At 42.7% G+C, this 14,718-nt stretch overlaps 1 protein-coding gene across 2 annotated transcripts in view; it reads left to right on the top strand.

Annotated features, from left to right (window-relative positions):
* plppr5b (phospholipid phosphatase related 5b) overlaps nt 1-14,563 on the top strand; it is a 117,642-nt gene extending 103,079 nt beyond the window's left edge. The window contains exons 4-6 of one of the 2 annotated variants that reach the window (XM_024000780.2): nt 3,447-3,625; nt 9,068-9,179; nt 13,846-14,563. In XM_024000780.2, coding sequence (XP_023856548.2) covers nt 3,447-3,625; nt 9,068-9,179; nt 13,846-13,875 — 321 coding nt within the window. In that variant the 3' untranslated portion in view covers nt 13,876-14,563. Of the gene's footprint in view, nt 1-3,446; nt 4,295-9,067; nt 9,180-13,845 lie in introns of those variants that run through there. The other variant, XM_070446693.1, reaches the window with a different exon arrangement.
* The last annotated feature ends 155 nt before the right edge of the window (nt 14,564-14,718 follow it).

Below are 14,718 nucleotides of genomic sequence, written 5' to 3'. Positions count from 1 at the left end.
CAGCTAGCAGGCGTACAATAGCCAACTCTAAAGCTGATTGGTTGACACTAAAATTTTCATTTCCATTCACTATAAGCTACAAGCGCCCGCACTGTTGATTCTGAAGGCCTGAGGGCAGATTTTAGACCCCTGGCAACACATGATGGCTGAATATGATTGGATAAAAGATCTAACATAAAGACCAGCCCTCCAAATCTCAACCTGGGGCTGGAAGCAGTGCAACCAAGAGGAAAGCTATGAAATGAAGAGTATAACTCTTACTCTGGGGAATAATCTAATACATATTTGTGGGAAAATATATTTTAATTTTTTTTWAATATTCTGATGATGTTTAGGCCAGCAGAGAAGGCCTTGCAGGCCCTGACGGCCCACCACTGGGTTTGACAGTATATCCAGTCAGTCAGTAGAGTATGACAGCATGCTAACTCTGTGGGAGAGATTGATCTTTGAAAGGTTGTCACTAAAGGACATTGTCACTCTTCTTCATCTCTTCAGAATATATTTATAGTGTCACACTCCCATTTAACTGACAAGCCTTGATTAGTGACAGTATAAATGTCACTTAATATGTGACATTAAATTGAAAATGTAGGTCGGAGCTTCAATCCCTGTGTAAAGCATTCTGTAAGGCTATTAGATGGTTGAAATTAAGTTGACCTCACCCATTGGGTAGATTGGATTACTGTCTCGGAGGACATTTTTGGAGGGACATAGTAAGAGTGTGGTCATGTGTGAAATGTATACGTTTTTAACAACTTACAACCCGTGGCCCCTGGGAAGGACTGTGAGCCATGCCCTTGACCTGAGTGGGAGAAAGTTTCCCTTCACACACACACACCACCACTACCCTGACCACAGTACAGTCACTGTTTTAATGAAAGCTCTGGGGATACAGTGAATCACCACATAATGGGCCGGACCATTCCAAATGTTAAGGTCAATCAGCAGTAAGACTGAACCACTATCGCCTTTTGGGGGATTTACTGGGATTTCATTTTACACACAGAAGAGGTTATCATTGGGTTTAACTGTTTTTAATCAGGTTCTTTCTGCATGGGGAGATATGGTGAAGGAGGTGGTGATGGTATTCATCATAGTTTGTTATCCTGCAGGAAGGAACGACTGTCTCGTAAAACAGTGGTTCATCAACCATGACGATGATCATCATGCTATATCACTTCTATCATTAACCCAGCGGAAATCAATACAAAATCTCTGATTTAAAATGGCAAACTTTCATAGTGCATTTTCTGCCTTTGGAACAGTGCATATTTTTTACTTGGCGTCAACTCATGTCATGTAGAGATGTTATAAACTAACGCAGAGCGAGATAGAGAAAGAGAAAAAAATCTAATGTTGTGTATCTCTTTCTATCCCCCAGAGAAGAGAAGGAATGAAACTGGGTCAGGGTGCATGCAACCTTTGAGTCCATGGGAGAGAGAGAGAGAGAGAGAGAGAGAGAGAGAGAGAGTGGGTGTGTGTGTGTGTGTGTGTGTGTGTGTGTGTGTGGTGTGTGTGTGTGTGTGTGGTGTGTGTGTGTGTGTGTGTGTGTGGTGTGTGTGTGTGTGGTGTGTTGTGTGTGTGTGGTGTGTGTGTGTGTGTGTGTGTGTGTGTGTGTGTGTGTGTGTGTGGTGTGAGAGAGAGTGAGAACGCTAGAGAGAGAGAGAAGAGGAACAGAGAGAGAAAGGAGAAGAGGAACAGAGAGGAAAGAGAGAAGAGGAAGAGAGAGAGAGAAGAGGAAGAGAGAGAGAGAAGAGGAAGCTAGAGAGAGAGAGAAGAGGAACAGAGAGAGAGAGAAGAGGAACAGAGAGAGAAGAGAGAAGAGAACAAGAGAGAAGAGAGAAGAGGAAGAGAGAGAGAGAAGAGGAAGAGAGAGAGAGAGAAGAGGAAGTAGAGAGAGGAAGAGGAACAGAGAGAGAAAGAGAGGAGAGGAAGAGAGAGAGAAGAGGAAGCTAGAGAGAGAGAAGAGGAAGCTAGAGAGAGAGAGAAGAGGAAGCTAGAGAGAGAGAGAGAAGAGGAAGCTGAGAGAGGGAGAGAAGAGGAAGAGAGAGAGAGAACAATGGGTAATGTGCCCTCAGAGCATAGAGTTTGCACTAATGAAAAATACAATTACTCATCTGCCGCTCTGACATGAGGGATTCGTTATAAAGCGTGTGGCTTCACTTCAGAGGACTACAACAAGGGAAAAAAACTCTTAATCATGTTTCCTCTCCTCTACTTCTCAGCCATGTAACGACAATGGGCATTGTTTTCTCTCCGTTCGTTTTAGTTACGTTTTAATGGCCATTCAATTGCCTTTTAAGTTAATTTGCAACATGTTTAAATTAATGTTGCGTCACTTTTAAGTTACTTTCGACAATTTTGAGTCCCACTGTCACCATGCCATGTCATATCAGAATGATTAAAACAATTAAGAGGAGTGACAGGGCCTGTTTAGTCCCCCTCTATCATCTGTGTCCCAGCTGGGTTAGGGGAGGCACCGCTCCGGGCACTTTCTCTCTGCTTGACTCACAGGCTTCCTAATTTAGCACTGAGACAGGGGCAGCTGTGTACTCTGTGTGTCTCACTCTCTGTCTGTCTGTTCTGTCTGTCTGTCTGTCTGTCTGTCTGTCTGTCTGTCTGTCTGTTCTGTCTGTCTGTCTGTCTGTCTTCTGTCTGTCTGTCTGTCCTGTCTGTCTGGTCTGTCTGTCTGTCTGTCTGTCTGTCTGTCTGTTCTGTCTGTTCCTTCTTCTCGTCTCTCTCTCTCTCTCTCTCTCTCTCTCTCTCTGTCTCTTCTTCTGTCTCTCTCTCTGTCCTCTCTGTCTGTCTCTCTCTGTCTGTCTGTCTGTCTGTCTGTCTGTCCCACACCCCACCACCCTCTTTTTTTTATTTTCTGTCTGTCTCTCTCTTTTCCACCGCTACACTACGCTCTCTCAATCTGTGTCTATCTGTCTCTCCCTCTCAGGTAGAGCAGGGGGGCAAAGAGGTGACAGTTAGTTAGAAACAACACATCCACCAACAGCCCTATACCCACCTCGGATATACTGTACTTTAGATGAGAAACCATCTACTTGAATAGAGACCCAGCTCAATACAGCCCTATTCACACTGAGGACACATATATATATACTGTAGCATGCAGTGATGCACTCTGTTGTTGCTGAATTAATATAGTATTGACATTCTCAAGATGTCTATGGTTCCTATATGTTGCATGCGGTCCCATTTTCTCTGTTTGAGATATGACACCATGCCGTTACTTCTGAGTACAAGGAAGATTCAGCACTGATTTGGCTATGTGCAGTCTATCGGTATGCAGGTGAGGGGGGGAGGATGTCTACTTCTTTGGAAAGAAATATAAATATATGTACATTCCCTAGTAGAAAGCAGCTAGTTGTCTATAAAATGTGAGGGAATAACAGTGAAGTTCATTGAACCATTCCCACCTTCTTCTTCCCTCTCACCAGAGTTACATCACGTGCACGGTGAAAGCCAAAGGGACGCGGCTAGCCAAGCCTGTGCTGTCCCTGGGTCTGATGTGTCTGGCCTTCCTCACAGGACTCAACAGAGTGGCTGAGTATCGGAACCACTGGTCTGATGTCATCGCTGGCTTCATCATAGGAGTGGCCATTGCTACCTTCCTGGTAAGAACCTGTCCTGCAGCAGCATCAAAATTGTCACAATGTCTGGTGTGCGTATTAGGACAGCATCAACACCAACTTCTTGGGACTCTGAGGCTGTCCTAAATTCGACACCATACCACTGAGTTGTAGAACCTGGATCAGCATCAGTATGGTTGTGTCCCACATGGTACCCTATTCCCTATCTAGTGCACTACTTTATACCATGGTGGGCTCTGGTCAAAAGTAGTGCACTATAACGGGAATAGGGTTGTTAACCCATACCCTACCTGTCACAGCACACACTTACACTACCAGTCAAAAGTTTGGACACACCTACTCATTCAAGGGTTTTTCTTTATTTTTTAATATTTTCTACATTGTAGAATAATAGTGAAGACTTCAACACTATGCAATAACACATATGGAATCATGTAGTAACCAAAAAAGTGTTAAATAAATTAAAATATATTTTATATTTGAGATTCTTCAAAGTATTCACCCTTTGCCTTGATGACAGCTTTGCCCACTATTGGCATTCTCTCAACCAGCTTCATGAGGTAGTCACCTGGAATACATTTCAATTAACAGTTAAAAGTTAATTTGTGGAATTTCTTTCCTTCTTAATGCGTTTGAGCCAATCAGTTGTGTTGTGACAAGGGAGGGGTGGTATACAGAAGATATTAAAGGACACCAATAATAAGAAGGGACTTGCTTGGGCCAAGAAACACGAGCAATGGACATTAGACTGGTGGAAATCTGCCCTTTGGTCTGATGAGTCAAAAAAATAGATTTTTGTGAGACGCAGAGTAGGTGAACGGATGATCTCCGCATGTGTGATTCCCACAAACTTTTGACTGGTACTGTATGTAAATATATATATATATATATATATATATATATATATATATATATATATACTCCATACTCCGACATGGCTCATCCTTAATACTTCTATATTTCTTAATTCTTTTACTTTTAGATTTGTGTGTATTGTTGTGTATTGTTAGATATTACTGCCCTGTTGGAGCTAGAAACACAAGCATTTTGCTACACCCACAATAACATCTGCTAAATATGTCTTTGCGACCAATAACATTTGATTTGATTTGACCAACCCTGCAAACTGGCAGTTGCCCCACTTAATTCCTCTGGTCCTCTCCAACCTGTCCCTCCTCGCCAAGGGCCCTCCTATGGAGTCTAAGAGCCTTTCCCCTGATCCACTGGAGCTGGAACCCCTGCAAAGCCCATTGTGCTGCTCTGCAGTTCCTCTGTATTGCTGCTCCACATAGACATGGACTTTCCCTTTCACACAGTAACGTTCCCCCATCATGGCCAGAGAGGGAAGCCAAGCATGGAGTGAAGTGGAGCAATGATCTCAAATAGGAGTTGGCTTTACGCAGATTGAAATGTGGCGAGGATGATAAAGGATTGCAGAGGCACAATTTAGATATAGACACGCGCGCATGCATGTGCACGATTATGCACAAACACTCACAAAGGATTTTACAGTGAACAGTAATGACAGTGGTTGTGTGTTTGTACTTCTGCTGTCACTGAACATTTGTCGCAATCTTCCCTTCACCTAGTTCTCCTGGTCCACTCTGGAGGTGACTGGGCCATGGGTCTGTTTCTGGCTCGGTAGTCCAGTGGAGGTCCATGAGGCTGGGGTTGGAGTGTGAACACATCTCCCTAGGGGTCCCAGATGTCTGGACCAGTCATTGGCCTTACTATCTATATCCGTACTGTACCCAGAACAGGAGAAACATAATGTGGATATTAGCAGCCACACCATTCCCATATCGCTCCCATTCCTTTAAGTTAAACTCTATAAGATCCTGCCATGTTCATAACATTCCTCTGTTATTCTGCTTCAGTTCAGATCTTCTTTGTATGCTTTTATATGTACATGTCGTTTTATATTTGCTTTTATGCTTTTCCTGTTGGAAAGTGAACCTTTGCCCCAGTCTGAAGACCTTAGTGCTCTGGAGCAGGTTTTATTCAAGGATCTCTCTGTGCTTTGCTCTGTTCATCTTTGCCTCGATCCTGACTAGTCTCCCAGTCCCTGCCACTGAAAAACATCCCCACAGCATGATGCTGCCACCACCATGCTTCACCGTAGGGATGGTGCCAGGTTTCCTCCACACGTGACGCATGGCATTCAGGCCAAAGATTTCAATCTTGGTTTCATCACACCAGAGAATCTTGTTTCTCATGGTCTGAGAGTCTTTAGGTGCCTTTTGGCAAACTCCAAGCGGGCTGTCATGTGCCTTTTACTGAGGAGTGGCTTCCGTCTGGCCACTCTACCATAAAGACCCGATTGGTGGAGTGCTGCAGAGATGGTTGTCCTTCTGGAAGGTTCTCCTATCTCCACAGAGGAAGTCTAGAGCTCTGTCAGAGTGACCATCAGGTTCTTGTTCACCTCCCTGACCAAAGCCCTTCTCACCTGATTGCTCAGTTTGGCCAGGCGGCCAGCTCTAGGAGTCTTTGAGGTTCCAAACTTCTTCCATTTAGGAACGATGGAGGCCACTGTGTTCTTGGGGACCTTCAATGCTGCAGACTTTTTTTGGTACCCTTCCCCTGATCTGTGCCTCAACACAATGCTGTCTCAGAGCTCTACAGACAATTCCTTCGACCTCATAGCTTGGTTTTTGCTCTGACATGCACTGTCAACTGTGGGACCTTATATAGACAAGTATGTGCCTTTCCAAATCATGTCCAATCAATTGAATTTACCACAGGTGGACTGTTGTAGAAACATCTCAAGGATGATCAATGGAAACAGAATGCACCTGAGCTCAATTTCGAATCTCATAGCAAATGGTCTGAATACTTATATAAAAAAGGTATTTCTGTTTTCGCTTTGTCATTGCGGGGCATTGTATGTTGAATGTTGAGATGGTTTTTAAAAAAAATCAATTTTAGAATAAGGCTGTAACGTAAGAAAATGAGGAAAAAGTCCAGGGGTCGGAATACTTTCCGAAGGCACTGTATGTGCAGGTGTGTTGTTTCTAACACTCTCTGTGCACGGTCTGTGCTGCATGCATGTTAGACTGTGAGACACGCGTTTGAGAGTTCCAGTAATCAGCGCTCCGCTCAGATAAGGCATGTCAGCGGATGAAAGAGATAGGGGATCCAGAGAAATAAGATCAAACCGCCTCTCCTCCTCTTCTCTCCGCCTCTCTCGCTCTCTCTCTTTCTGCCTCTCTCGCTCTCTCTCTTTCTATCTCTCTCTCTCTCTCTAGCACTAGGAAGCGAGATGAATAGGGAAGTGGGCTGGGCTAGGCTAGGAGAGTATGCTGTTTACTCTAAAGAAAGACCTCTTCATTAAAACTGAACCTACCAGACTGTTGAGTGATATTAGTGCTCACTGTTCAATGCTATAAAGTACCACCTTTCCTAAATGATTCTAATTGATCAAACTTGGTGCGAGCCAGACACATTAGATCCCTCCTTTTATATCTTATCCTTCTACTTCTAAGGTTTCCATTGGTTATTGTCTAAGAAGAGTTAACCTCGTGTGATTTGAATAATATTGAATGTTTTCTATTCTTAAAATCCATATACATCTATATACATCCATATAGACAGAGCATCCTTGCTGCCTCTCAGGATTGCATTGAAATGAAAGAAGTGTAGATCGATTTAACTCTTATTGTGGAATGATGCTATTGTTTACCGTTCTAAGGTTGGTGCTCAAGCATATGATTGATCATCAGACACTACTTTAATGAGGTGTCTCAAATTCACATTGATTGATGATCTGATTGAGTAAAGTCATTAATCTGTCGGAAGTCGGTTCATATCGCGGCGGATCAAATTGAGAATCGAGGGCAGACAGGCTTATATTAGAAGTGTTTCACTTAGGGTTCTCCCAAGTGGCGCAGCATCTCTGTGCTAGAGGCATCACTACAGACACCCTGGTTCGAATCCAGGCTGTATCACAACCAGCGGTGATTGGGAGTCCCATAGGGTGGCGCACAATTGGCCCAGCATTGTCCGGGTTTGGCAGGTGTAGGCTGTCATTGTAAATAAGAATTTGTTCTTAACTGACTTGCCTAGTTAAATACAGGTAAAATAAATAGTGACTGACTGTAAGTCACCTCATTAACGAATCATTAAAGTCTTCCTTAAACAAGAAGTGCAAGAGGAGATATGAAAATGTGAGAAGTAATACAGATATATTTTTTCCACTACAACACTATGGCATCGCTGTGTCACAGCCCCCGGTCCCTTATGTTGTAATAGCTGAGTACCATACTGTAACAACCCCCAGCTTTAGGGAGTGCTGGAGTTAGCTCATTTGGGACTGTAGATATCTTTCTCCTTGCCCGATGGTAAGGCGCCCGGAGTTCCAATACGACCAGTGCTCATAGCTACACCCACCGTTGGGAAGAACTACCCTCTCTGTCTTCCTCTCCTCTCACTCTAATACCACTACTATCACAGTCAACGCCATCCAACAAAAACAATGTTGAAAAACAATTATTATTGTTGTTGATGAGTAAATGGTCAAAAAAAAAAAATTGTATACATTACCCGACTCTTTGCTTTGTGCTTTTTATTGTACCAATTATCAACACCTTCCTGCTCAGTAGGAGCTAGATAATTTATTGGGAGCAATAAGCTTTAGGCTTTTGAAAGGCTTTGGAATGGTGTGTTGCATAAAGGAATGGATTGGCTTGGGGAAACGAAAGAGGAGAAAGGAAAGAAAGCAACTAATTTAGAGCAACAAAGGGCTCAGATATGTATTCTATTCTCCCCCTATCACCACAGGGCGAAACGCATCCAGTATAGAAGAATGAGAACGGGAGGGAATGGCACGCACGCACGCACACACACACACACACGCACGCACACACACACTGTTTCGTTAACGGCAACTGTAAGATTGATCACCTCATTTTGAAGCTTAAAGCCTGGTTTTGGCCTTTACTGGAGTGTGTCATACACCATCCATTGTGAGAGCTAACTGGCTTCAGGATAGGCATGCATATCAAGCTTAAAGAGGCCAACTCTCACACATCAGACACGCATACACACATATTGGGCATGAGTGCACGTGCATGTGCGCACACACATTTTTACAGCAATTTCTTCTGGCTTCAAGCCATTGCAGATTGAAACGTCTCATTAAGGAATCATGGAGGGGAGAATCCTATATGATTCTATATGTAGGTCTCCTTCTGTCTGTGTGAGGATGGTTATGTTGATAGAGACTATTGTACCTCCCTTCCACCCTGTGTGTGTGTGTGTGTGTGTGTGTGTGTGTGTGTGTGTGGGCTCGGGTGTGTGTGTGTTTGTTGTGTGTGTGTGTGTGTGTGTGTGTGTGTGTGTGTGTGTGTGTGTGTGTGTGTGTGTGTGTGTGTGTGTGTGTGTGTGTGTGTGTGTGTGTGTGTGTGTGTGTGTGTGTGTGTGTGTGTGTGTGTGTGTGACTCCTGTCTCCCCCTGCCTGTGTGTTCTAGGTGGTTGTGTGTGGTGCATAACTTCAAAGGCAAGCTGTTACTGACTGGTGAAGACCCCCCACAGGAGAACATGTCTAGAGTGGAGAGCCCACTGGAGAAGTACATCGCCTCGCAGGTACTCAACCCCATGGCCTATACACTATTCCCTACACCAGGGATGGGCAACTCCAGTCCTCGGTGGGCTGATTGGCGTCACACTTTTCCCCATTGAAGCCAGTTCCACTACGTTTGTTCACTCTCTAATCAGGGACTGATTTAGACCTGGGACAATAGGTGGGTGTTATCAGGTAGAACAGACAACCAGCAGGCTTGWAGGGTAAGAGTTGAGTACCTCTACCCTTCACCCTATGTACGCTATGAATATATTCTAGGATTTAACAAGGTTATTATTAGATAACATTTTGAAATCAGTAATATGGGTCATACTAGCTGTCCATTTGAATTATTAACAGACTGGTTTATGTGAACATGTCATTGATTAGGCTACTGACAACTAAGCTGTGTGGAGTGGATTTTAAGAATACTCTACGACCATACCCCGTTCAAAGCTACTTAAATATTTTGTCTTGTCCATGGCACACATGCACAATCCATGTCTCAATTGTCTCAAGGCTTACAAATCCTTCTTTAACCTGTCTCCTCCCCTTCATCTACACTGATTGAAGTGGATTTAATAAGGAATCATAGCTTTCACCTGATCAGTCTGTCATGGAAAAAGCGGTGTTCCTAATGTTTTGTACACTCAGTGTAACTTAAACATTCTATGCATATCCATACCACTAAACTCCTGTAGGAGACAGACGATGAGGATGAGCCTCCTCAATCGTTCAAAGAGCGCATTCTGGGGTTCTTTCGCTGGATCAGAGGCCGCTTTGGGCACTTCGAGCACCTGCAGAACACAAGGCAATAAACGTATGCACCCGTTTGTGTGAGGGCTCCGAGCCTGCCTGCCAACTCTCTGGAACACATTGGCTACTTCCCAAATGGCACCCTATTCTCTTTCTAGTGCACCACTTGGTCAAAAGTKTGTTCAAAAGTAGTGCTCTATGTAGAAAATAGGGGGGCATTTGGGACGCAGACACTACACAGACAGACTGGCTGACCATCTGACCAACTGGGCCTGTTAGACAGGCAGCCAATGGGCCAAAGGAGATTCCAATCAGGCCAAGATGAATTTGACTATTCAGTGTCCATAGTATTTGGCAACTCCTGGTTGAAGTGCTTTATTTTCCTTCTTTCTCTTTTCTCTTTCTGATGAGTTTCTGTTGATATAAACTACATGGCCAAAAGTATGTGGACACCTGCTCATTTAACATCTCATTCCAATATAATGCTGCAATAACAGCCTCTACTCTTCTGGGAAGGATTTCCACTAGATGTTGGACCATTGCTGCGGGGACTTGCTTCCATTCAGCCACAAGAGCATTAGTGAGGTCGGGCACTATTGTTGGTTGATTAGGCCTGGCTCGCAGTCGGCTTTCCAATTCATCTCAAAGTTGTTCGATGGGGTTGAGGTCAGGGCTCTGTATAGGCCAGTCAAGTTCTTCCACACCGATCTCGACAAATTATTTATTTAAAATTATTTATGTATGGCCTTGCTTTGTGCCTTCCCCAATCTGTTGCCACAAAGTTGGAAGCACAGAATAGTCTAGAATTACATTGTTGTAGCTTTGTTATTGTATGCTGTTACGATTTCCCTGCACTGGAACTAAGGATCATAGGCGGAACCATTGAAAACAGACCCAGATTTCTCCTCCACAAAACTTTACAGTTGGCACTATTCATTCGGGCAAGTTGCGTTCTCCTGGCTTCCGCCAAACCCAGATTCGTCCATCGGAGCCGTTGTTCTCATAGATGTTTCCACTTCACAATAACAGCACTTACAGTTGACCAAGGCAGCTCTAGCAGGGCAGAAATTTTACAAACTGACTTSTTGGAAAGGTGGCATCCTATGACGTTGCCATGTTGAAAGTATGGGCCATTCTACTGCCAATGTTTTTCTATYGACATTGCATGGCTGTGTGCTCAATTTTAAACACCTGTTAGCAACYGGTGTGACTGAAATAGTTGAATCCACTAATTTGAAGTTTTGTCCACATACTTTTGGCCATGTAGTGTATATTCAATCAGCTGCTATGACAGGTTATTGTACTTGAATAATTAACACACAGAAGTCAACATTAACACTGTTTATGGGTGTTGATAGAATCCACATCTTCAATTTGTTATGTCATAAAAAAAAAAAAGACATCTGACAACAAACTCAGCATGCACAAATGTATGCTAAAGAAACCTATTTGGAAGAAAATAACATCTGCAAATTCTAGTGACTAGCTAGTGAGTAGCGCTATGGATAATGTGATGTGACGTATTAGCAGCCTGTTCAACTACAGCAGTCAGACTGTGGTGGGGTAACTCTTCCACCATCTCTTTACCCAGCAACACTGACAAATAACTGCATCAGTCCCATTTTAAACAAACCACAACTTTTAAGGCTTAACGAAGRCTTCATAAAACCTCTATAAGGTGCTTATGAAGACTTTATGAATACCATATGAAGCCTTTACCAGTTGTAGTTTGCTTAAAATGAGACCACTGCATCTGACACYGGCTCGTTTGGTTGGTTTCAGATCTGGGCAGGAGCGGACAGGGGTTATATGGCAGTTGAACCACATTATCAAGGTAGCACATAGCTACAGTACATCCCTGCACCCCCCTATTCACCCACAGCTGTCCCCCCCCCCTGTTGCTGCATGCCCACTCCCCGCCATCCCACCCTCTTGCGTTAGTATGGGTCGTTCTAAGGCTCTCACATTAATCTTGAAGTGCCACTTTTGGCTACTTTTGAAAGCGTACTGTATGACCCCTAAAATACACTCGGGTTCCCCCTCTCCCTTGCTTTACTGCCAGAGCTGTTTTGAGAAAAGCTGCCTGAAGATGACTCCCTCCCTGCTCATAGGCATACAGTACAGCATCCCTAGTCTTCATTGATGAAAGCAGCAGACGCAGTATCTATCATAATGCATTAAAGTTTTATGAAAGAACCAGAAAATAAACTGACATGTTGTTTCCCATATCCGCATGGGGGAAAACATGGGCTTGATAGTACTAGAATAGAGCAACTAGAATCTAGAGCAACTAGAATCTAGCYCAACTAGAATAGAGCAACTAGAATAGAGCAACTAGAATCTAGAGCAACTAGAATCTAGAGCAGGACCTAGAACTTGAGCAAACTAGAATCTAGAGCAACTAGAATCTAGAGCATTAGAATAGAGCAACTAGAACTCTAAAGCTGCAGCAACTAGAATAGTAGAACTAAGAATAGAGCAACTAGCGAGCACTAGAATCTGAAGCAACTAGAATAGAGCAAGTAGAATCTAGAGCAACTCGCAATCTAGAGCAACCACAGAATCTAGCGCAACTAGAATCTAGCAACTAGAATCTAGCAACTGAGAATCTAGCAACTAGAACTCTACGCAACTAGAATGAGCAAGTAGAATCTAGAGCAACTAGAACTATGGGCAAAGTAGAATCTCTAGAGAACTAGAATCTAGAGCAACTAGAATCGTAGAGCAACTAGAATCTTGATAGCGAGCTACTAATAAGATAAAGAAGAAGAACGTGGCAACTACAATCTGCAACTAGATCTAGAGCAACTAGAATCTAGAGCAACTAGAATAGAGCAAGTAGAATCTAGAGCAAGTCGAATCTAGAGCAACTGGAATCAAGAGCAAGTAGAATCTAGAGCAACTAGAATCTAGAGAAAGTAGAATCTAGAGCATTTGAATCTAGAGCAACTAGAATAGAGCAAGTAGATCTAGAGCAACTAGAATAGAGCAACTAGAATCTAGAGCAACTAGAATCTAGAGAACTTTTAGAGCAACTAGAATAGAGCAACTAGAATAGAGCAACTAGAATCTAGAGCAACTTTTAGAGCAACTAGAAATAGAGCCAAGTAGAATCTAGAGCAACTAGAAATAGAGCAACTAGAATCTAGAGCAACTAGAATCTAGAGCAACTTTTAGAGGCAACTAGATAGAGCAACTAGAATCTAGAGCAACTTTTAGAGCAACTAGAATAGAGCAAACTAGAATCTAGAGCAACTTTTAGAGCAACTAGAATAGAGAACTAGAATCTAGAGCAACTTTTAGAGCAACTAGAATAGAGGCAACTAGAATCTAGAGGAACTTTTTAGAGCAACTAGAATCTAGAGCAACTTTTAGAGCAACTAGAATAGAGCAACTAGAATAGAGCAACTAGAATCTAGAGCAACTTTTAGAGCAACTAGAATAGAGCAACTAGAATCTAGAGCAACTTTTAGAGCAACTAGAATAGAGCAACTAGAAATTAGAAGCAACTAGAATAGAGCAACTAGAATCTAGAGCACACTAGAATAGAGCAACTAGAATAGAGCAACTAGAATCTAGAGCAACTTTAGAGCAACTAGAATAGAGCAACTAGAATCTAGAGCAAACTTTTAGAGCAACTAGAACTTAGAGCAACTAAATTAGAGCAACTAGAATCTAGAGCAACTTTTAGAGCACTAGAATAGAGCAACTAGATCTATAGAACAACTAGAATCTAGAGCAACTTTTAGAGCAACTAGAATAGAGCAACTAGAATAGAGCAACTAGAATCTAGAGCAAATGTCGTTCAGCTTCTTAACGACTTACTTAACCCTGCCTCATTTCAAAAGCTTTAATTTCTTCTGAGATAAAAAAAATAAATACTTTTTGTGTAACTTGTCTCACGTAATTGTTTTCTTTCTTTCCTCCTTTTAGAATCACATCACCTTCGCTGAAGTCACATGACGTTGAATCGGCCGTTTTGCAAACCCATTGGACATCAACGCTCTTCACCGTCCAATCAAAAATGTAATAGTCGGGGTGCAACGCTAACTCATTATGTACGGCTACTGTATAAGGTCTGTCTGTGTTGTTGTCTTGTCGGTCCCTGTATCCTATCCTATGCCGCAGTCATGTAAAAACTCCTCAATAGCTTGATGGGAAGCTCTTTGCTGTGTTTCTCCATGTGTTTGCTGCATTTATTTAATCTATTTTTGGACTTAATCCCTAAATGAGGAAAATTGACCTGATTCAACTTGAATTAACTCGACTTGTCATTATAAGCAGAAATGCTGACACGCTGTGACCCAGATGCCACTTTATACTGTAGAAGAGAGGACTTCATCATGGAAGTGACTGATCCATTCTTCCACAATGTTGGTCGGATACGTTCTTATTCATTCTGCCATCGCTCCATGTAAATTATATTTCATCATTGGACTCTATTTTGTGTACAATAAGCATTGTTACATTATCAGTATCCTAAATAATGGGAAGATAGGGAGCATTCTTTTTCTCAAAGGTAGCCTACTGTATGTTGTGTTGAATTTGTAGATGTGTAGATTCAAAAATGGCCCTGTTGCCACATACAGGGACATATATTTCAACCCCAGATTATGATAAATGTAAACCAATGATGTTGGTTAGACTTTGATTCATGTTGCTTCATTTTTATTCATGTTGCTTCACTTTTATTCATGTTGCTTCACTTTTATTCATGTTGCTTCATGTGGCAGTTCCTAAAGCTGATACGCCATCACTTGGAGCTCGAAGAGGGGTTGGTTATCATCTGTGTGTCAGCGTGTGTGT

This window comes from Salvelinus sp. IW2-2015, linkage group LG14 (assembly GCF_002910315.2).
Source record: "Salvelinus sp. IW2-2015 linkage group LG14, ASM291031v2, whole genome shotgun sequence".
NCBI lineage: Eukaryota > Metazoa > Chordata > Actinopteri > Salmoniformes > Salmonidae > Salvelinus > Salvelinus sp. IW2-2015.
Note: the sequence above shows the minus strand (reverse complement) of the source record. Positions and strands in the feature narration are given on the sequence as shown.